The sequence below is a fragment of the Dromaius novaehollandiae genome, chromosome 4 (assembly GCF_036370855.1).
Source record: "Dromaius novaehollandiae isolate bDroNov1 chromosome 4, bDroNov1.hap1, whole genome shotgun sequence".
Classification (NCBI taxonomy): Eukaryota; Metazoa; Chordata; class Aves; order Casuariiformes; family Dromaiidae; genus Dromaius; species Dromaius novaehollandiae.
Window position 1 is genome coordinate 47397922 of NC_088101.1, and position 24402 is coordinate 47422323.

The following is a 24402-nucleotide window of genomic DNA, read 5'->3' on the forward strand; positions in this document are numbered from 1 at the left end:
ATCAGCGTGAATGAATACTACCCCAAAATGATATTGGGGGGTAGCGGAGTGTCACTCAGGAATTGCTCTGGGGGAGGGGAGGTCTGATCGGCAAATAATAATCATAAAATATGAAGACCAACTGAGAATTATCAAAAATACGTGTGGATTAAACATTAAAAATGCAATAAACTTATTCAATTATGTGAGGAAACAAAAATATTGAGGTAAGGATGAAAGTAAGGAAAAATGTAATGAAAATGGAAGAAGAGTCTAAGAACATACCCTTAACAGCCTTGAATATTTATCCTTCCTTTATGAGTAAGGGCAGAGAGGTTGAGCATACATGCATAGCCAAGCCAAGACTGATTACTGAGAACACTTTCACAGAAATTATTGCAATCAAAGCTGAAGCAAAAATCAATTTGGTGTACTAATTTCAGGCAGATTGATTTAGTTCTCTGCCCTGAATCTCATAGGTAAAATTACCAAATTTTGTGGGAGCTTTTTCTTCCAAGAGTTTGTGTATGTTTCTGCTAAAATACTTTTCATTCAAATGAGTCATTTTGCAGCACATGCAGAACTGAGTTTTCAAACTCAAATGACCTGTCTTCATCATCATTTACCATTCAAATCAATCTTGTCATGACAGATTTCTCCTGATGAAAATAACACTAGGGCAAAAACTGATCCTAATGAAAACAAACTAAAAATAACAAATAATACCTTCATATTAACATTATTTTGAAATACCTAGTGGTTGCATAGTTGCCTGTTTGTTTTATTTTTTTCCAAATCCCCACTGATTTTGTCATTTTAATTCCTTGATCAGTGGGATGATACTAAAGCTCTATGTTGGTACAGTTGCATTTATCAGTTGCACTGTGTTTTCTTCATGAAAAGGATAGCTATAAAGTAATGTTGATTGACATCAATTATGTTACTATCTTTTCTATATTCATTTAAGTCCTGGAGAAAACCCTTATTCAACTGAGACTGAAGTCTGGTTGAACTGCTTATTCATCTATTTTTAAACCTACTAACCTTTCTTGAATATTGATCTTATGATTTGTTTCCAGTCCTTCATGGATTTCCTAGTATTCCAAGATTTAATAGAAGTCAACAAGTTGGTTCTTTCAACACTTTCACTTGGATATAATGGAAGTTCTTAATATCCTTGTGGTTAATTAGGGAATATAAGACATTTTTGTTAACATTCATAATCTTACAAATTAAATCTGTCTTACTCCCCCAAACAATGTTATTAAACATTTTATACTTTCTAAATATATTTTCAAACATATTATAGTTATCCAAATGTCATATAAAAATACCAGAATAAAAAAGATCATTTGACTAAAATATGAAACCACATATAGTAAATTATCTTAAAGTAGCTTTTTTGGATGTCATATTATTAAGGTTAGAGATATAGTAAACAACACAAATGATGGAATCATACTTTCAAAGCCAGTATTAATTCTATTTTGTATGCAGATATTAATATCATTTTTCAATAATCCAGTCAAATACTATTTATCTTAGTTCTTAATTTCAAAATGTGTGTTTTCCAATGAAACATGAAGCAAATGCTTTAGGAAATTTGGAGAGTGAGGCTATTATGGAAGTTGTTTCAGAAGTTGGTTGCTACTTCTAATGATGTTAAGAAGATTAGAATCTGCATGAAAATAAAGAAGGCTTCAAGATTTACCTTCTCTCAAATACTTAATTTTAAAATCAGCTTTAATAATAACTTGAATAATGAATGACTAAGACTTTAACTCTGCTACCTCTGAATTCTGTATCTACTATATTTAAAATTTACCACAGTATGAATTTTTTCTAATTATTAATGAGGAGTGGCTTTGTGACTGGTATTAATTTATTTTTTTCTTCTTTTTTCCTAGTTAGAACATTAAATATTGAAAATCTAGACAATGTTTCAGAAACACTGATTGGTAACAACTTTGTGCTGCTTTTAATGACATTCGTATAACTTTAAGGACACTATCTCATTGTTAGTAAAGTCAGGCTTCCTTTCTCTCAACCCTAACCCGCCCAATCTAGTATAATTTGAATATTGTCATCCTATCATAATAGATAGCGTTTACTTTTAATGGCTGGAAATTTTTAACTTCATTGAAATTTTTTTCAAGTTTAGATTAATATGATCAACAGGTTTGAAGTGTTGCAAAAAGAATTAAAAATGCAACACTGCCTTGATTCCACTCACATTTCTCAGGATCTTATTTCTATGTAGACTTTCAATAAAAAGGAGCCAAAATATCACCTGGCTTCCATGTGGCAATGTTTCACATACCTTGTGTTATAAGCTGAATTTGTACACATGCACTCAGTTTATAATACAATTCCAGCTTCTGTTCTGTAGCCTGTGTTTGTAAATCAAGGGTTCTGTAATACCCAACAACTGCCATGCACAACTAGGATGCCAAATTGTATTCTTCAGTAGGTCCAGATGGAGGATTCTGTTCTCACTGCTCTGCTGAAAAACTACCGCTCTAGTACCAACTACTCACTTTAGTAGCCCTACCTTGATGTGACATCCCTATTCAGAAAATGTTTTAACAATATACCTAACTTAAATGGATTTCAAGCAATTCTTTAAGTGTTAGCTTAAAAGAAGCCAAGTATACTGACACAAAATCAGAATAGTAAAATTTGTATTGCTTGTATTGGAATTTCAACAAGTAAGCTAGTTTGGCTACTGTATTTGCTCTGAAGTTTTGATTGTCCTTTTTTTTTTTATTATTTTTTTCTTTCTGTCTGTGCATCTTTGTCTTTCTCTTTCCTTTTCCCCAGTTGTGTGTTTGGAGGCTGCAATTTATATGTAACAGTATATAATACAAATAAATAGCTATAACCTGCTATTATGTAGTATCTTGAAACACTGTACTTCTTATTTAGATATGTTACTTTATGTATGTATAGTTACAAGATTTCCATGGATAATCTTTGTTACCTATAGAAAATGTCTGAAATACTGCTAACAGTGTGGCAGTGATTCCCCCCGCCCCCGCCAAAAGCAGAGGTTGAGAGGAAAAAGCAAGTTATAGTCAGAGTTCTGTGGCTCATGACACTAAATGAAACTTGGTTTTATTTCATCTTAGTTTTGATTTTCTGTATCCTAAAAATGCATAAGAAAATATAACTCTGCTGATATTAAAAAGGTAGATAACAGGTGATTTTACAGGAAACTATTAAAATAACGCATGCACCCCTTCCCCTTCCCCCCCCCCCCCCCCCATTTCTCTCTAGTTCAACTTTTCATGCAACACTGTTGCTTAACGGTTTCAGAAAACTATTTCTTGCATTAAGTGCTTTGCAGGAAATGGTAGAATATAAAGAACTGAACTGAGCAAACCTTCTCCTCTAATGTATTTCTCCAAAATATTCTGCCGTTTGGTGATGGTCTGTTTGAGCAACATGTACTGTCTGCACAGGGCCTACATTAATTATTTAGAGTGTGCAAATAAGTTGCAGTGTGCTCAGGTTGAGGCTGACAGGTCGTCACATCAGACTTTGTATGTGCAGGTGCTATCATTTTCTAAATGGATATGAAAGTTTGACAAAAACTTTTGCACTGAAATTGTGAGACTTTAGAAAATCAAAAGTAGTGTTGAAAATATCTGTGTGGAAATGCAGTTAACTTTCATATAGCACACATACCATAATTTGACAACTTTTAACTAATAAATCTTAGTGCTTGTTTAAACACTGTTAAAATGGGATGGTAAGAGACAAAAGTTAAGGGTAGTTAAGCTATGCTTAACTTGAGTGAAGTAAACACTCCTGCTGATTTTTGTGGAGCAGGCACATTCAAATCGGAGTCTGTAGTTTACTCGATGAATGCTTAAAACACCCTAATCATGACAGTATTGTTTTGCTGGGAGGAAAACATATACATTTGAAAGCATGATATTATGTTGGCTGAAAATTAAAAGTTACTTATTAAGTAGTATGCTAGAATTTTTGGAACTACTCTAATAAAGCAAGGTTAGTTTGAAGTTATGATCGAACTCTTTGGCAGCACCTCTCCAAATGCACCCTGTAGAAGTTCTTGGTAATGAACTGGTGTTGAAACAAAATTTCTAAAAATCTTTGGTTAGAAAAAATTGGTACAGTCAAAAGTAAATTTGTATTTCTAGTAGCTTATCTGATAATTTTGCTAATGCTTCTTGGTTTTAAACGTAGTTCCCATGAGTAAGATGCAGATGCAATGAAATAATAGTAAAGCTACATCTAGTAGGTCAAGACCTGTGGATTTAAGTCAATGTTCTTGTTGCATATAAAAGTTGTTGACTTTTCTGGTGTTTTTGACATGCAGGCATGTTTTAGACTGTTTATTCCATATCGTTGGTACTGTTAATAAATTGTGATATAAGCTTATGAAGTCTGAGCTCCAGAATTCACTCTGACCTAGTGATAATACTTCGTATGCAGAAAGACCTGATTATGATTTCAAAAACTAGCAGTGACTGAAAAGAAGCATTGGGAATGCTTGTAAGTTGTCGTCTTGTAACCAGGGTATTCAACGTAGACCTTAGACAAAGGTCTTGTGAAAAATTTTCAAAGCAGTTCTATCTACTAGGCACATCTTTAAAGATTTATTAAAAGAAATATAAATAAAAAAGAAATATAAAAAGAAAACATTATTTCTGTTCTTTGCTGTGTTTAGGGCAGTATTTTGAAAAAGAAACAACATTCTGATGTGTTCGGGTTTGTGTGTTGCGTTTTTTCTTACCCTGTAAAAGATGTACTTTGACATATGAAGAACGTGATAGTTTTTTAAATCGTATTGTTGTGAGGTAAATGCTGAAGAAGATCTTGCTTTTGGGAATAGCATAAGAATTACACGTCTGTATAGCAGTTACATTTTTTCTAGTACAGGATGCAGCATTGTAAGCAAACAGTTGACAACAGTAGGTGGTGCTTGGTTTTCTTAATTTTTTTCTTAATTTTTTTTTTAAGCTTGATGAAGATCAGTATTTTCTTCAGAACATCATCTGCTTGCACACTAACTGTCTTTTTTCTTATGTATATGTATTTTCTACCTGGAAATTGCTTGATTAAGAAGTTTCATAAAGTATAATTTATGCAAATGGCTTGTAACTAAATTCATTGTTGTCCTGTTTTGAGAACAAATGACTAAATCACAAATCTAAATCTTAATTTTAGGAAAGTATTCAAAAGCTTTTTTTTTTTTTTTTTTTTTTTTTTTTTTTTTTTTTTAAACTAGCAACTGTGTAACAGTTAATATTTTCTTAACACTCAACTGTAGTAGCTAACAGTTTCTTATTTCTTTGGAACATTACATCAGTGTGATAGCTATGCATAAATTGGTAAATATTGATTTCTAAATGGCATTTATAAAGTGCAAATGCAAGCTAAACTGCAAATATATGTAAATCAACATTATAACCTACAGCAGTATTTGATATGCATAGTTATTCTTTCTGTAAGTAAGCACTGACACTTCAGAAAAGATATAAGCAGCAAACATCTGTAGGATTTTTTTATGCTTAGAAACTGCATGTCTCTCTCTCTCTCTCTCTCTCTCTCTTTTTTTTCTTTCCCTTTTCTGTCTTTAAACTTTATCTCAAAGCAGTCATGGCATTCTGCTTACACCTTTATCAAGGTGCAAATTTCTCTTGGGGAAAAAATTCATATAATGACTTCATCTGTAGAGCTGAAAATGCCATGTTAACAACAGAGCAAACTGTCCCTTTTCTCTTTTGGTCAGAAAGTAGAAAAGATGAGGTCCTATTGGTTTCAATAAACATTTATTCATGAAATGTTCTCAGCTATTAGGAGAGACTGAATTGAAAGACCATTATTTATTTTTAAAGGATATGTTTATTGCACAGATATATAAATAAGTCAGTATTAAAAATGGTGAGTTTCAGCACTCACATTACATAGATGCTCTTTAATTAAGCTGCTGAAGTGCTCTGCTTTCATTTAGGAAATAAAATGTTGTTTACATTTTCTTGCTTGTCTGCATCTCCAGTCATATGTTGTAGTATCTCTGTATTTAATAGCGGCAATTATTTTTGGTGTTTATATGTAAAGTTGGGGTTGTACTTTTGAATGTCATTTGCATATTATGGATATAGGTCAGTCAGGATAATACTTAGTTGTTTTCTAGAGTTTGTCTCTCGGTGTAGTAGACTATTTTACAAGTTTTCTTTGCTTTGAACCAAAAGAAGGATAACTTCACATTTTCTTTTCTTTCATATGCTATTCCAAAAATGTTCCTAATAAAAGGATTTGTCTTCCAGAAATAATGTTGTAGAAAGTATGTCCATTGTCATTACTCAAGAAAAAAGGCTACACTGAATGGAAGAGTTTAATTCCAGTCAGTTCAATTTTTTCTTTGAGCTATTGTATATGGTAAGGAATAGCAAGAATTTTACAGATACTTAAAATGGCTTAGTTGTTATTGCTGAGTTTGTTCTGAGTTGTGTGAAAGTGCTGCCTGATTGTGCTGTTGGATATGAGGCCAGAAAACATGATGGCAGAATGGCCCGAGTGAATGCCAGTTTGCGCTAGCTTAGACTCCTCTGTATTCTTACGCATCTGTTTTCTTCTCTCTCTAGCTGTAAGCACAAGGTCTACTTGGAAAAGCTACCAAATACTAGCATAATTATCCCATTTCATAATGAAGGCTGGACTTCCCTCTTACGAACAATACACAGTATTATCAACCGCACTCCGGACAGCCTGATAGCAGAAATCATTCTTGTGGATGACTTCAGTGACAGAGGTGAGGCCTGACAGTTTTTGTTTTAACTTGGATTTACAATGCGACGTGGTCTCTACAAATTAAACCGTGGCAAAGGTGAGGAAACCACAGCTGTTGGGCTTCTTTCCTTGAGAAGTTCTGCTTAATTGCTATCTGGGCTAAACTTGCATGAGTGATTGGCTTTTGTGTTGCTTTGCATGGATGCTGAAATTCATGTCGGAGGGAAGAAAAGATGAACAGTTTGGCCTTATATTAATATAGTATTTTGAATATATTCTTTCTGAAATATTGCAACTTCTTAGTTTCAACATCTCTTCCTTAGGCTTCACTTTTCCTCAGAAAACCTATTAACTTTGACCTTTCTGGATGTAATGCATTGTATTTTAATACTGGAATTTTATTGAATTAGGCAACTTCATATACTGGTACAAAATAACAGTATGGAGAAATGAGATTATTTTAATTTATTTAGATATTAGTCTTTTAAATGGAATGTGAAAAACTGCTTCAGAATAGTTAATCTAAGTTTACAGTATCTACATATAGGAAAATTAAGAAAACTGAAAAGTTTTAATGGCCTTTGCTATTGTTTCTTGAATGCAGCTTGGAATCCAGTGCTCTGAAGTTTCTTAGGTGTAATTTAAGAGTTTCTTGGGTAAAATTCAATGATATGAATCTTAGCAGTATTTGATTACTTTCAAGCTTGCGTTCATCTTTTAGGACTTTTTCTTTTTTCGGTTGAGGCATCAGTTGTTGTTATGTGTGTATATATTCAGAGTAGATTGATAGACAGTGAAAGAGAGAGTTGTGCTCTTTGCTAATCTTATTACTAATACCATTTCTCAGCTAAGAGCTTACTGGAGCAGATTTCTGACTTATTGTGAGAAGCCCCTGGCTGACTGAGAGGAATATCAGTGGAGCACTGCTGCAGTGGAGTGTGTGCATGTGTGTGCGCAAGATTTTAATTTGATATTGCAGCAGTTAGGAAGATTAATGGTATATGCATCTATCTTACCCCTTCGTATCTGCCATTTTAGTTGAAATATGTCCTTTGATAAGCTTTATCTCTATCTGTAATGTAATTTATGTGAAATCATAAAGCATATACAATTCCGACTATTCCATGATTAGAGTCCAGTCCATAGATAAAACTTTTCAAAACAAGAAGTGTAAAGTAGCACAACAACAGCCCCCCACCCCCCCTTAAAAGCTAACAATTTCCTCATAGTAAACAACCTTCAGGGAAATCTGCAAGTTGGTTTTATGAGATGTCTGACAAATAAAAAAGCATCATATTCTGAGAGAGCAGTTACCCAGGCTGGCTGCTCCATGCTAATCATACTTTTCTGTATATGGTGATACTGTAGTTTTCTTTTAATGAAGACCTCGCAGACTATTGTTGATACATTGTTAAATGTCTTGCTGTTCTAGAAGACTTATCTACACATCCCAGTTATTAGAAAAAGAATTACTGCTATTAAACAGGGAATATTGTAATTGCTGATACTATTGATACTATTTCTTACCTGGTAATCCCCCAGCTTAGGTTCCGCTGCTTGCCAGAAGTATTTTGGGAGTAAATATTATTTTTTTCCTCTAACATTATAGTCATCTCAAATCTTCCTCATTTGCAATTGTAGGAACCTATCTAACTTTTCAGCAGAACAGTTTTCAACTGGAAGAGGTGGTTTATATAACATGGAAATGCTTAGCATAAAAGTGTTTATTTTGAAAATCGAGAAGAAAACTGTCTTCCTCTTAAGATTTGAGTTGAGCTGGCACTAGAAGCATTGCATCCATTAGAAAGTCTTGCTTATCTGCTTTTCGATATCAATAAACTGAAAAGCAGAAGTGCATTTTTGAATGGTTCTCAGTTTTGAACTTTTGCAAATTTGGTACCGTATGTTTTGAGAAGAGCTCTTCTAACATATAAGAAACTGTGCAAGCATCTATATTCTGCATTAAATATTACTGAGTTTCAAGTCAGGTAAATCGTTTTGGTATATTCGAAGAGTGTTTAATTATTGTATTGGAGATACTTTGAACTGTGTTTGTCTGAGGTCACATCATGTTTTCTTGTGGTTTTTTTTTTTTTTTTTTTTTTTTTTTTGCTTTTCATGGAGTGGGCCACATGTACTACATCTGGATTATTTTATGTTGAAAAAATATTGATTGATTTGTCCACCCCTAGTTCATTCCCAGTTCATAAAATAATCTAAAAAGACTTACTGAAGTAGTGCCTTGGTTTAGTGTTACTAATTCTTCATCTTGTACTTACTGTTTTCTAGACTGAGGGCAGGAGACTTGCTGAAGACAGTTTAGGCCAAATATTAAATATAATTGGGTACCACTGTTGTCAAATCTAATAGAATCTTTGCAAGCAAAGTTTACTGCAATGTTGAAGGTGTTACCACACAGTGATAAATCCATAGTTGTTTTTTCATTGCATACTTTCTCCATGAAGTTTTATGTGACACATGGCTGACAAATGGCTATTATCTTCTCTTGTGAAATCAGTTATATAGTATTCAAGTAATTGTGTCTGTGTTATACAGATTCCTGGAATACGTGTTAGAGAACTTTCTGCAAGGAATCTAAACAGCATTTGTAGATAGTTAAAAGTTAGAATATAGTGTTTGAACAGCACCTGAATTTATTTTAAAACTAGCAATTAAATGGCCAGTGTCTCCCTCTTGGATATTCTACTTATCACCCCCCCACCACCACCACAGTCTAAGCAGCAGCCTTTACCAAGAGACAGTACTTGCTACAAATAAAGTATATTAGGAAAAGTAGAAACTTGGAAGGGCTGTAAAAGATGGAGAAAAATGATGGAGCTTTTACTATTTTTGTTTTCTTGCCTAATGTAAATAGAAGTACTGAAATACACATAAGAGCTGTTGATAACAGATGATAAGAATGTTTTAGTGCATAGCAAATTGTTGGTTATTTGGCCAGTTTGTCTGTAAAATTATTTGTGGGACTTCATCTTATTCGCATTCACTCCTTCAGCTTTTGTGACCAGAACCAAAACTTTGGATAGTTCGTACATAACATTAGCCATAAATTAAGACATTTAGATGTTAAAAAATTGAAAGGACAGCTGTATTAAGAGAGGGAGGTAAACAAATGATTATAAAATATAGCTGTACAATGCTTGGTCATGAAGAAATTCAATGTCAAAAACTGCATGGATTTAATAAATAATAATAAAAATAAATCTGTGACAATCAGAAGGGGGAAACCTACATTTCAATATAGGTACCCAAGGCTGGAAAATCTCTTTATGCATATCATGTAGATAGAGTTTGTATACTTAAAATGATGAAGGAATATGAACAAAAATATTGATGGAATTAGTGGAATTACTTCCAATTTTTGTTTCAACAAAAGCAAACTTTGATTTTAATAGCCGTAAACCCAAATGCCAAATGCAAGATGAAAGGGAACTGGATCTATGGTTTACAGGAGCTGTTAACACTCAAAACAAGAAATACATTGTCACTTAACAAGCTCCATAAAAGAGGGGCAAGTATTTGGCTTTTAGTTGGTTTCTCCTGGAAAGCTTTTGACGAGCTCTGCTGTGTTCTGGCTGGGATCTAGCATTAAGAATGCTTCACAGTCTTTCAGCTGGTTTTTGAAGTCAGTTCTTGGTTTCAAACTTCCACTGACATTGTATAGTTCCAGGTCCAAGTGCCATAGTCTCTCCACAAAATGTCAACAATATACATACCTCTGCATAATAGAGTGTACAAAACACTTCTGATTCTTTTTCAGCAGAAATGTGATGGATTTTGGGGTGGAAATTATTCCAATTCCTGGTTCATGAAAGCCCTATATTCAAAAGTGCATGTAAACTGAAGAGTTTCAAGAAGTGGCACATGATTTGGAAAATGCATATCTTTATTTTGGCATGTATTCTGTATGAGGTATCTCTGCAGTGGCTTTTTATGCACCTCCAGTCATGTTAGCCTGGCTTCTGGGGAAATGAGACTTGTGGAATATGCTTTGTCTGAGAGTTTTGCTTCAAGAAAAAGGTGTGTGTGGGGGGGGTTGTTTGTGGTTTTTGTTTTGGTTTGGCTTTTTTGAAGTAGTAGGTCACTTTCAACCAAAGCTGAAGAAGGCAAATATTTCAGATAACTTGTTGTCGAAAATCTGTGGAAAAAAACAAGAGTTTGTATGGCAGAAATATGGAAACTAAGGTCGCAAGTGCAATCATTCTACAGTCCCTTTGGCAGCAGTAAGCTGGCCATACAATTTAGGTGCCCTGACCAGCACAAGGAGCACAACACTGTGCTGAAGTTGTAGTGTCTGCTGGCAGGTCTCCGAAAATGTGGCAAGAAGCAGCATGTGGGTAACAAACAGCATTAGAGCAAAGCGCAAAACTAGAAAGGAAGCCAAATTTCATAGGTTCTCTTACAGAACAGCTTGCATTTAAAAATTCTAACTTATATTTTAAAATTTTGGGGCAAAATAGGTTTGCTTAATTAATGAGTTCAACAAGGCACATAGGTTGCCAACATCTTTGCTGATAGGTTTGCAGTCAATCTTTATTCCTTTTGTGTGTTAACGACTTTGTTAGCATAGTCGGTCCTGTGAACTGTCAATAACCAGCTTCTGCCCATGCATGTACAACTGACTTACCAAGCAGTTTTTACTGCTAGTTGCTTTTATTTTACCCCATAATTCTCTAATTGATGTGCACCTATTGGAAGAAAAAATAAACAGCAGTACAGCCCAACAAGAATTCATTAGCAGCAACAGTTACCAGCCAGTCTCTTAGTTGGCAAAAAATCAATTAAGTTTACCATAATAAAAAGCTTAAAAACAAAAAAAGAGCAGGAGGGAGAAGGGGAATGGCTTAATGGATTCTTGCAGGGTAAAGCCAATTTCTGTCATTAGCAATGAACTGGTGTTTTCTGGTGAAAAATGATCCACTGGGAAATTTTCATTTGCGCTGATCAGCTAATCCCTTCTTGTTCTGTCTCCTCTTATATTCTCCTATCCCTGGCCCTTTGCTTAGCTTGATTTTCTGCACCACTGCTCATTTCATGCTCAGTGTATTACACTGTCCCATATCAGGTACCATATGCTTTGCACCAGATCGCCATTCTGTCAACAGCCTGGATTAATAGTAGGCAGGTCAGTTAGCAAAAGCAACCTGCCACTGATCAGGGCTTGGTTTAGTTGGCAAGGGCATTTCAATGCCAGTGATGCTCCTCATTTTGTGCGAATGTGGAAAGAGACCTGATTACAGCCCAAGAGAGTTGCAATTACCCTAAATAACCTGCTGAAGCCTCTTTGGCCTTATACTGGATATCTGATTTTATCTGTACTCTTGCAAATGATATTAGTGACTTCATACAATGATGGTAAGGCATGGTAAGGGATTTTGCTCCAAAAGCAAAGCAGGTCTCTTTGAGTACCAGATAGCATGCGTTTCTTGAGTAGGAAACTATGCAAGTTGTTGCAAGGAAGATTAGATTCTAGGTATTTTGCTTGCAGACAGCTAGTTTATGTAACATGTCACTTGTGATTCTGGTTTATGGATGCTTGGCTTCAGATCATGGCTGAATATTACTTTTTCTGATGAAATGAATGCAACGGTTAAATTGTGGTAATGACTATCTTGTCATGGGAAAAGTCTGCTATAGAAGATTCTCTGATATGGTAAACACTTACTACTCCAAAAATAGCTGTTGGTGTCAAAATATACAATGTTTTAAAAAAGAAAATTGGAAGAGGATGTTGTAATATTGTGAAAGTCAACCAGTGCCAAAGAAAATACTTCTTGAAGTCTGTCCCTTTCCTTAAGTTCAGGAGCTTGTTTTTCAAAGTGATGTGTAATTGTCAAAGACTTTTCTTTAAGCTGGAGTTGTTTAAAGTTGCAGAGGAGATTTATATATACATATGGGAAATGGGAAACCAAGCAGAACATTTCCAACAACATCAATACTGAAGGCATCCAAAGGAGCAGATGGGCACAGCTCGTTATTGCTCTTCCTGGGGATGCAATAAGACAAAGAATGGGAAGTTATTAATGGGAAAGTGTCTGGGATCCCCTCCTGCTGCTGTGTAGTGCCAGAATAGCTACAGCCAGGAAAATGTCCTATGATCTGTGCTCCCTTTGGATAGGGAGGGTATAACTATAAAGGTGTTTTGGAGGAACCGAAGCCAACCTGGACAAGTCATACTGGAAGAGTGACTGCAGTTCAGTGCAGTCGGTATACACATGTGCCAGGATCTCATCCCTTATATGGACTAGGACAAAAAGGGATGTGAACTGGTGATCTCATGAGCATGCTTTCCACACCATGCAACATTTTTCTATATGTCTTGAAGTTAGGTCAGAGCATAAGCTGGCCTGCTGGGGCTCCTTTTGTTCTGCAGGTGTTAAGGGAGCCCACCATTTTATGCCTGGTCTAAGCACTTGAGTAAGAAATGGAGCAAGTGGAGGACCAGCGCACTGAGGTGTTTTGGGACATGGTGCTTGGGCAAGCCAGGGGAAGGCTGAGCATTTCACTGCAGTGCTGGGTGGCTGGGAAGGTTGGTGAGTCAGAGGATCCAGACAGGAGTCTGAGGTCAGGAATAATGGCTGGCTGCGGAAGCTCTTCCTGCTAGGCGTGCTTGAGGTAGGAGAGGACTGTAGGGTTAAAAGTAACCTGCAACCTCGTGAGCAATTTGTCCACGACCTGGTGGCCTCTGATTCCAGGCAGATGGCCATCTTCTGGGTACATGTTGGAGGCCTGCACCACAGCTGAGGGACACCACCTGTATCAATACCTGCATATTTGTTTTGGCATGGAACAAATTGGCAGCCAAGACACAGTGGATACCACACTTACCAGTCAGGGTGGGAGAGGGGCCTTAGCTGTCATCAATGCTACGTGTGGAGGCAGCACGGGCAGCAAACAGGGGGGCCGAGGACAAGGGCTGCTCTCAACTGCAAGTTTCACCGCTGCTTGGCGGCACGTTCTGGGGGTGATAACTGGAAGGGCTGGCGTACGCGCGCCAGCAGCCAGCGGTCATGCTGCTGCTGCCTGCACACCCTTCCCAGGGAGCCACAGAAAGCAGGCGCAGTTCGATCCCCCTACCTCCATCTGCCATTGGAAATGGACCTGGAGGATTTGATGCATGCAAATGTTCCTTTTTATGATGTGTCTAGTGGATAAATCCACTAGGGATCCATGCAGCCTCTTTCTTGACCTTTTGCAGTATTTGAGCATCTTCCTTTAAAACAAAGAAACCTGCCTGAAACTGATCAGTGCCTGACACAGATTTCAGTTTTTCCAGGTAGCTGTGAAACAAACCTTTATATAAAAATAACTATGTAACTAATTTTCTGGCAATATTTGGTGGTAACTTACTGGTTTTGTATTTGGTTAGCTTTCTTCCCCCCCCCCCCCCCCCCACTGTAACGGTATGGGATATTGAGCATTACTTACGTGGTGCGTATACCCCCCTCTGGCAGGAAAGGAGGGAGGGGAGTGCGAGGAAAGAGCCAGAAGCAGGAACTTCCATGTTGCTGCAAGTATTACTATGCTAAAAAGGGGGGTTCCAGGCCAGGTTATTGGATACAGGCCAAACCCCCAACTGCTACTGAGTAAGGCTAGTGAGCTGGGGAGAAACACCATGCTAATGAGACTAGGCTGCTTTTGGAACTGATCCTAGTTTGACTATCTCTCTGGCATCATGTTGTATAGCATCAATATATACATCATAGGAGAGCCTCTTTGCTATGCATGATTTGGCCTTTATCTAGCTTTGTGTCAGTATTATATGGTTTAATTGTAAATATAATAAACTTTAAATTCTCAGGTAGAAGATGCTGCTATAAGTCAATTTTTTTCTTTTGGACAAATTGTTGATCCTGTACCCGAGGATATGCTAGGAGAGGTACAAAGAAATATGTCACATTTTGATGTCCTAGATCAGGTATGTTAATAAAGTTGCTAGTTCATCACCTTGACTAGCTGAATACTTGAGTAAAATAATTCTGCTGAACAATTAAGGCTAATTCTTTTTTAAGATTACAGATGAAAATAATTTTAGCGTTGCATGTCATTTGTTAGTATGTGCACACGAGCACTTATAAACAGTGCACTTAATAGTTAAGCCTGTTTCAATATATAATAGTCTTCTGGAAATCACTAGTTGTTTGGTACAGACCAGACACATGTGCTTCACTTAGAATAGTTGAGGAAGAAAAAGCTGAGCACTGAACACTGAATTTGGAACATGCTTGTTATGATAGAAGGCTGGAGTCATATTATCTTTTTCAGTAGTTCACTTTGTATGTCTCATTTACAAGAAAATTGAGAGATGGCCAGTATTAGTCCTATACAAACACCAAAATCCAAGTGCATGTTATAACTCTTTCTCAAGCAAGCTGCTGGATGTTGTGAACACAAAGAAAAGCCAAGTAATAGGAAAATAAATGCTAATATAAGTCCTTTGGATAAAGGTTTCTACTTGATTAAAAATTCTGAAATAGTTGAAGTGGCTATTTTCTTTTTACTGAGGTACAAACTGTGAGGGTCTGTGTGGAGCTGTAGTGAAAACTAGCATTTAGGCAAGTGTATGCTTTTAAAGGTGGAATTCATCCATTTATCCAAAAACACAGCTGTGCCAGTAAAGTTCCAGTTTGAAAGCCTTGTTATCAATAGGAAGTGGTTTACTGCAGTGAATTTCTGATCAGCAGAAAGTGCTAGGCCAGATCCTGCTGAATTTAAAGTTACTGGTGACAGGGGAACCTGGAAATGACTTACTTGCAGTGACCTCTGCCTGCAGTGTAAAATGGGCCTTCTGCCAAGTATTAGGTCTGCAGATGCATTTTGCTGCATACGGGCACTCTGTGTTTACCATCGTTGTCATCTTGAAATGTCCCTGGGGTATATCATGGACAGAAGGGAGATTGCTGAGAAGAGGCGGCAATACAGCCTCTGGTAGACCAACATAGTATTTGCCTCTAAACCTAGGAAGGATTAATGAGCTGTTACTTAGAAGGCTGCTGGGCAACCCAATCAATTGCAGTATGATTCCTGTGGGAGACTTCATGTCTGTAAAGGGGATATACAAGTGAATCTGTGTAGTACAAAAGTCACCCAAAGGTAGATGCCAACACCTTAGATGCATGAAAGCAATACACTTAAGAGCGCTAACATGGGTAACTGGTATCTTGAAAACTTTTGTCAAGTTTTTTCATTAACTATAGTGTTGATGGGTATTTTCAGTACTAGGCCTAAGTCACGTAAAGATTATGTGTAAGAAAGTAGGTATGAATCCGAATACCTGTTAGTTGAGTAGCTATACCTGAAACACTTAGCCTTTCCAGCTGGGAAACCTATGGCACAAGTCATGTAACTGTACAAAGGCAAAGATACTTTGGTTTCTACTTCCTAAGGAATTTGCAGTAGTCTCACTGCTGCTTAATGCAATACAATAATCTCAGGAAACAAGACTCCAACCACTTCAGTTGGATTGTTTGTATCGCCAAGAGGGTATGCAAGCTCTTATGGCAGCAGGGATTAATGCTGCAAAATTTTGAAGTAACATTAATTTTAACATAGGTATTATTACAGCTTTGTGCGCACTACATCAGAAGTATTTTCTTATCGATTGCTGTGGAGAATTTATAACTATAGGTTGTCCTAATTCATTTTTCTTATTCTGCTGTTGAGATCTAGAAAAAGCATATTGTTCCATCTGAAGTTTGTGTTTTGGGGCCTTAGTTCATAAGGATGGCGAGAAACGCTACCTGTAAGAAATGAGAGATGCTTCTGGGAGAAGGAGAGCCTAATAGCATTTTCTAGCAGAGAGATCTATCCAAGAGATAATATTGACTGACCCTCATATAAGGTTAAATGCTCTTTTTATCCAAAGCTGATAAAACAATAATTTGTCACTGTATTTTAAAAAGCAAATACAAAGTAAAAGGACAAATAGAAAATGAGACAAACTCAACTTGAAGATGCCTAAATTGACCAGTTTTCTAACCAAGGATTCACATCTTTATACTTGGGGTAGTGAACTATAAAATGCCTCTGTCATTTCCTAATATACTCACAGAGATGTTATTTGGATTTCATTAGATGTGACTGCCACTTGGACTTCCTTCTAGTCAAAATACAGTGGGCATGCACATTGAGTGTAACAAATACCACTTAAAGGATATGTGAGCAAGAGCTGGAATAGGCTGCTTTTTCTTCATAATACCAAATTTTCTGTTCTTCATTGTCCTTCCTCAATTCTGATTATTTAATATTATGATTTCTGTTATGGATTTTTATTCTGAGATGAAGACTACAGGCTTTTACCTTCAGCTATTGGATGACCCTTGCAATAGCAGTTTCATAACCCAAGGCATTGTGGCTTGACATAATGATTTCACCTGTGGGAAAAGAGGAATGGTCATCTTGAAAGCACCTGTGGTCTGTCTCAGAGTGCTTTTCATTTGCTGTAGTGCAAGAACGCTGTCATATTGTGAAAAAGGGGGAAGTGGGAACAGTTTCAAATAATTGAAATTGCACACTTTACCTGCACTAAATTGGTTGCGAATGTGGCTGCTGTGGGAGAAATTCAGGAGTAATGCTCCGCCAATGTTGCTTTCATTCAGGCAACTGAAATATGACTCGATTGTAAAATGAAAACTTCAGTCATGCAATATTAATATGAAAACATTCTTACTCTTAATACAGTTCCTCGAATTGGTTACAACAGATGAGCGGTTCGCTTTTGAGTACTTGTGCAGTCAGAATAGCAGAGGCTGTGTTTCAACAAGCTCTGTAGTGCTGAGTCTTTCTTGACTTGCTGCTTCAGCCTGTGAAGTGTTTGCTGGATGTGCATCATGGTGGTAACTACAGCCTGCATTCATTTCAGGTCTGAACATACAAAAGATTTTAAAGATGTGAACAAGGTGGTACTAATGGGCAGCCTGTACTTAGCAATTGTGTCCTTTCTGTATCAACTTCTAAAAATATTTATGCCATATTTGTATGGAGTGTTGTTCCTCAGATATCTGCTTAAGACTTCAAAGAGGATTCAGAGAGAAATCAGTATATTCATTCTGGGTCACCTTGGAATAGTGGAAGCATAATTTTTCACATATGTGAAATGAATGTAAGCTACATGCATTCTAAGTTTTTTCTTTTTTCTTTAGTTATTCTATTATGCTCTTTGGCTTTGAATTACATTTCTGTAAGGTTAAAATAAATTATGACTGAAATTAAATTATTTTTAAATTCCTCATGTGGCATACTGTAGATTCTATCTTATAAACAGCAAAGAAAATTTCTAAATCTGGGTGAACATTGGTTTCTACATCAACTTCTCTCTGACGCATCAGCTGTTTGCTTTCCACTCCACAAAGCATGATTATATTGCAGTGATACATTAAACAACTTGACAAGAAGCTTGAACAATTAACTCATGGTTACCTTCTTCAACTATTATAATTAATGAACTATGGAGAAGATGCACGTTAGTTGCTGAAAAATTGGAAATTTATAATCCCTTCACATTTCTGTGTTTCATCCTACATTCCTTTCTCTCTTTAACTGTTCTAAGTATGAAGAAAATGCTTTTTCTTTCTTTCCTTTTTTTAATTATAAAAAGAATGTAGAAGTTGAGGTTATGAATAGGTAATCTTGGGAAACTTGGTGGCATTTAGAGATACTTAGCTAAGACTCCACATTTATTAGCTTACACAACTCTGAGTGGAGTAATGGACATGTCGGTTAACTTGTACATCTCTGGCTGGTATCTTTCCCCCCAAGAGAGTGATGTTCAGCATGAAAACTTTTAGTCAGATGAATTTAAGTCCTTTCTTTTGGAGCTCTTAGTTACACTTTGTCTTAACTTTTGTTCACATTTGCCTTTTGGGGCGATTCTGTGCCATTAGATGTCAGGAATATAGGCCTGGGATCTGTGCTTTTGCAATTATACAGTACTGTGTTCATAAACTATTCAGAGAGGTTTTGCCCTACTATCCACCTAGAAGTTTCTTTCAGAACATCAGTTCTCTGGTAGTTGGAAGCTGTCTTTTGATTTAAAATCTAAATTTATTCATGATTTTTTCATATCCTAATTGTTGTTGTTTCAATATTATCCTTGGTTTAAGTAACCCATTTATCTTATTGTACTCAGAAAGAGCTGACAACTTTCAGTTTGCAAAGTTACAAGCTGTCTAGTTTGATGTAACAGACTTTTGAATTAACATCCTAGCAGTCTTTCTAAAGATGGTAGTTCATCATAGTCTTGGTTGTCTTAATTGTGACATTTGAGTTCACCTAAGTAGACTTCCTAAATTTCTTTCCCCTTTCCTGAATTATAACACCAGCAAAATAGTAACCCCTTTAAAGAACAGCCATAAAGTTGTGTATGTCAAGAGTTTCATTTTAGATATCTTAAAGGAAACTACTATAGAAAACATATTGCATTATTTTACCTTATTATAAATGTTTATTTTTTTTTCTGTTTGCTAAATGTTGGTAGAATTCAGAATTCAACATTATTTTCCCAAATAAATTAATGATAGCATAAATAAGCAGTTATTTTCCAGCAGCATACTGACAATATAATTGGGCAGTTATGTTTATTCACTGGTACCAAATCTGATGCACAAATAAGAAATAAAAAGCAAAAGGAAAGTAAAAGGAAAACTATGAGATGAGACCAAAGCATGAAGTTATGATTATCACTTGTTAAGAGGATTTCCAATAGCAAAATATTGTGTGTTAGACCTGTCCTGTAAAAGCATTGGCCTTAGCTTGTAAAACCACTTAAGGTCAGACGCTGAGCGTAGAGAATAGCTCCTAATAACTTCTCTGGGCAATGCCTCAGAGAAAGTTGAGTTGGTTGCTAACTATATGCAGTTTTCAGAATTAAATGTCAAAGTCTTTTGAAGACTGCCTCTCAAATGTAGGACTGCGAGGAAGTTGTTAACTTCAAATCTAACACAACCTAAAAAAAGCAGAAACAAACAAACAAACACCCCCCCCCCCCAAACTCCAAACCTGTAATGGGTGTAGCAAATACATGGCTTGAAGGCTGGTATAAGGAATAAAGGTTTGTCCTGTCCTATTAATTCAGTATCCCTGATAAAATCAGAAATTTTTAGAGCTTTAGTAGCTATTCTGACCTTGCTTCAGACATGGAATGAAACAGAAAATATTTTCAGCTTCCATTAAAGCACTGGTATGTGTTAGCTCTGTCAAAATAAAAAACAACGAAAAAATCCTACCCACAAAATATTTCTATCTGAATATTACAAGAGCTGCAATTTATTTGTATTCATTTAATTTCAGTGTTTTTCTGTTGGGAAAACACAGTACATAATTTGACAAAATGTTGTTTTCTGACGATGCTTTTCTGGCTAATGGCAAGCAGTTCCACCATCATCTATATTTATTTAAATTATTTATCTTGCATAAATGAAGGCCCTATTGCCAAAAGCATCTATTTTGTTTAGTATCATATGTGTTTATGCAGATTTTTATTTTGTGCAGCAAAAATCAAAAGTGTACTTCTGCATGTTTGCTTATTGCTCTGTGCATCTTGAATATATCACAGGAGACATTAATGATGTATGGAATTGTCTGGTTACAAATCTTCTTGTACAACAATACAATTATCATTTTAATTAGCTAGAAAAAGAATAGTTTGCTCTCAGAAATCACTTTCCAGACATTTCAGTCAACTTTGGGGGCTTTTCTGTGTGCGCTGTTTTCCTAAATAAAGCTCATGCATCTTTGAGGCAGATGGGCAATTTTATGAAATTTATAAATGGCTGAACGCTTTAATGGATCTGTCATGCACAGTTTGTTTTTAAATGTTGTTGATTTGTGCACAAAACATGAATAACTTGTATCTAGCAGTTATAAATGTTTTGTTTTTAAGATGACTGGATCAAATCTGGCTCTCCAAATTAGAGTAAGCTCCATGGAGGTGGAAGGTTTTGGTGAAGAACGAAGGGCCGGAAGGAAGATGATCATTTGTCTACATGCTGGAAGCTTTGTAACATTTCCTCCCCCCGTCCCCCCCCCCCCCCCCCCCAAAAAAAAAAAAATCATAGCTGCAAAGTATTTGTACCTGGGGTAGTGATTTGCCCCCACCCCCTTCTTCTCCTGTTTTGTGCTTGCGCATTCTGAGGTTACATGTTTCAGTGTTTTCAGCTTTGCAGTGTTGCTGCCTAATTTCAATGAGACAAGGCCAGCGTACAGAGGCGTACAACTCTGATTTCATTTCTGTTCAGTGAATTAGCAACCTTTGCTCACCTGCTGTAAGAACCCCTCTCTTCTCCCTCCCCACACACATTCAGACATCAACTAATCATTAACACACTAATCAGTGTGTTATTAACAGGGACTTAATATCCTTTTTGACTTATTCCTTGTTTCTTTGTCTTTGGAAGAGAGCTGAACGTGTTCATAATCAATGAGTGGCAATTTAAATGTCAGCTGTAAATTTTAAGGGCATAAAATATAAAATGGATAGACAGTGCCTTGTACACAGCCCTTTATTATTTATTTGGTGTGTACTCATGTAGTACAGGTGATTAATTTTTGAAGGCTGTTGACAGCTATTACTTTCGAGCTGAACACATTATTTCTGTAGAGTCATGTAGGGGTTGCTAGCGGAGGTAGTTTTAACTAAGTTTAGAGCTTCAACAAGAGCCATGAGCTCATTTCTTCTTCCTCTTTCCTATTTTCCTCCTCCCACCTCCTTCCTTCCCACCTTTGCTTGTCTTCTATTTCAATTTTGTTTCCTTGATGGAGTAGACAACTTCTGTAGCTGCCAGAAGTTTTATGTCATTCTGAAAAGACTATGATCTGATTATAAATGACAGTAAAATAACTGTGGTTATAAAAATGTAGTTAACCTAGCTTTTCTCTTCTTCAGTGGGCAGGAAGAATTTGGGAGCCCTTCAGATAGGTATGAAATTCTGTAAACTGTATGAAAGTATCAAATAGTTAACTATTTGAGCCCATTTGTTGGTCATGATTTCCAGTATTCATTTTGGATAAGGGCAATCACTTACATTCTGGTACGTCGTAATGGTTTTTGTTCTGTTTGGGTCCTTTCAGAATTCATGTGAAGCCCATTAGAAGGGATATGCTTGTCCTGGTTACAAAACAATTATGTTGACTGAAAAATCTGTGCTTGTTTCTCATGTAGGTTACCTAACCTTTGCATATCCTGTGTTGAGTTTTAGCCACCTATCATGCCTGAGAAGTGTTAAAACAAAGCAAAGCAAAACACAGAACAGTATGTTATATTCTCAAATCTTTGAAAAATATGACAGTAATTTGTTATTTTCCTTTATCATGATGATGATTTATTTCAGCTGCCTGCTAACTAGGCCCACAGGCTAGAGCCACCTTTTATCCTAACACATTGAATGCCGCATGTTCTCTCTGTGAGACAAGCATAGCAACTTACGTGACACTCGTGCATTACATATGTTGTTGCATGGACTGTGAGGCAAGTCAGGGGTACATTACCTAACTGCATACTAGTCCATACAAAATAACTTGTATCTTTAATTCACTATTCTTTTTAACTGGCAGTCTAGCCTCTCGGTGTTATAATTTGTACTACAGATTATACGTGGATTTTCTGGTAATCAGTGCTTACGGATGTAAAGCCACTTGAACAGCTGTGTCTCCTTGCCTTAGAAAGGTGTATACAAAAGACGGACTAGGTAGCAGATCCCTGCAGGCAAAGTTATGTCCCCATATTTGTATGACAGATAAGTAGCAGAGTAGCAATAGGAACTGTCTCTCCATTTCCTGACTTCACTCTCCTCCTTCAGACCATCAGGCCAGAAGTATAGTTCTGTAATTCTGCAGTTGTTTTGAGACTTTAGGATATGTTTGTTATTTTATCTTTCTGCACAGGTTGCATTTTGAGATGAATCAGCAATGTTTTTTTCTCAGTTTCTCAGCGAAGGGTACCAATTGGGTGTCTAAAGGGTACTAATCATACATCTAAATGCCAGTTCCCATTTCATATAAAGGTAAAAGTAGGTTTTCTGATGGTGTTTATATACAAATACAACATGTAACTGCAATTCTTCCTGTGTGTTTTAGGCATCTGGACAGATCCTTGGAGTGTTCATTTGAAACTGATGTTTCCAATTAGTATGTGATACGTAAATCTCTTTGGTACAATGTCTGTCTTTAACAGATTTGTGAGTGTAAATGAAATTATTTAAGCATTAGATATAAATATAAAATGATCGAGTCAAGAACGATGAGCAATTTTGGTTGTTTGAGAGTAGCATTCTCATTTATGTAATTAACTGTTTTATTCAAAACCATATTGTAAAGCATATTATATAACACTTTCTAAATCATTCAAAAAGTATCTTGCTGTAATAAGATTCTGGTCGAGTGGTTAAATACAACTTTGTGGATTGTTGTCATTTTTTTTTTAAACTCAAACAATTTTAGAAGTGTTACATATGAAAAACAATAATAGATTTGCAGAAATTCTGTTCCTTGAGTATTCTTTTATTAGTTTATCCATGTGTAAAATAAGACAGATGTTTAGTATATATCTTTGTGAAAGAATAAGTTGTTCTAAAATTTGAAAAATGATCCTGCCTCTTTGCGGTCCCAGTTTTCACCTTTAATTTGGTTACAGAAATGCACTATGTGAAGAATTGCATTAAGGCTTTTGTAAACAAAAAACTTGCTTTTTACTCAGCTTTGTAAGGAATATTGCTGAAATGAGCATTTTGAATTTTCTTTCATGTTTAAATAGAACTAAGTTGTTTCAGGGCTGAGGTCAATTCCTCTTAATAATAGTAGTTAACAGCTCTTTCACCACTTCTCATGAAAGTGGTCATCTGTTGGCTGGTATGCAAAATTGGCCAAATATAGGGAATCTAATCCTTTCATGAATATTGCAAATGTTCAAACGTGTAGAGGGAAATGAATTAACGTGACTAATAATAATGATGACCTGCAAATCTGATTTTCATTCTTTGCAAAACTCCAAGTGCTGGGGCTAATTAAAATACTTAGATTAAGCCATGGCAAATCAAAGAGATGCAAAATGATTCATTTCTAGGTCTCTGATGAAGAAGTTTGGGAGGATATAAAAAGACATTCTTTGCTTTTTTCCAGCATGGCTTTAGGGGACTAGCAGTTGTCAAGGAAAATTGAAATAGTGATTGATGTGTTAAGGTAAAAAGTCAATGATGTAACCTTCATCCCAGAAGGCAGGTTGTTCCATGCTATAGTGGCTGCTTTACAAAGAAGGGCTTAGGAATAGCGGGATTAGGTATGAGGAAGGGTAACCTAGAAAAATTAGCCAAGAGAATATAGTAGTTATGTAGACAGATTCCCTTATAAACTGAACCAAAAAATCTGTACAAGTTATAATAATGAAAAGCAAATAACCTTAGAGGAAGAAAATAAGTGAGAAATTTATTATGTGGAAATGATGAAAAAATAAACTATCTTTGTATTTATTTATTGCAACAGAAACATGGGTTTCCAACTGTACGAGGATCTATGTTAACGCTTGTCACTCAGTGTTGGAGTACTTTGTACTGCATGTGATTGGATTTGATGGTGCAAATAGAGCAGATCTTCAAAGAGCCATGATTTCATGCTGTTTACCTATTTCTAATGAAATTTATCATTTTGACTCTA

General features: G+C 36.1%; 1 protein-coding gene across 6 annotated transcripts in view; it reads left to right on the forward strand.

The window, feature by feature from the left end:
- Positions 1–24402, forward strand: part of GALNTL6 (polypeptide N-acetylgalactosaminyltransferase like 6) — a 512820-nt gene that overhangs the window by 223674 nt on the left and 264744 nt on the right. For all 6 annotated transcript variants that reach the window (XM_064510969.1, XM_064510967.1, XM_064510971.1 and 3 more), the window contains one exon: positions 6597–6763. In XM_064510969.1, the coding sequence (XP_064367039.1) occupies positions 6597–6763 (167 nt within the window). The remainder of the gene's footprint in view (positions 1–6596; positions 6764–24402) is intronic.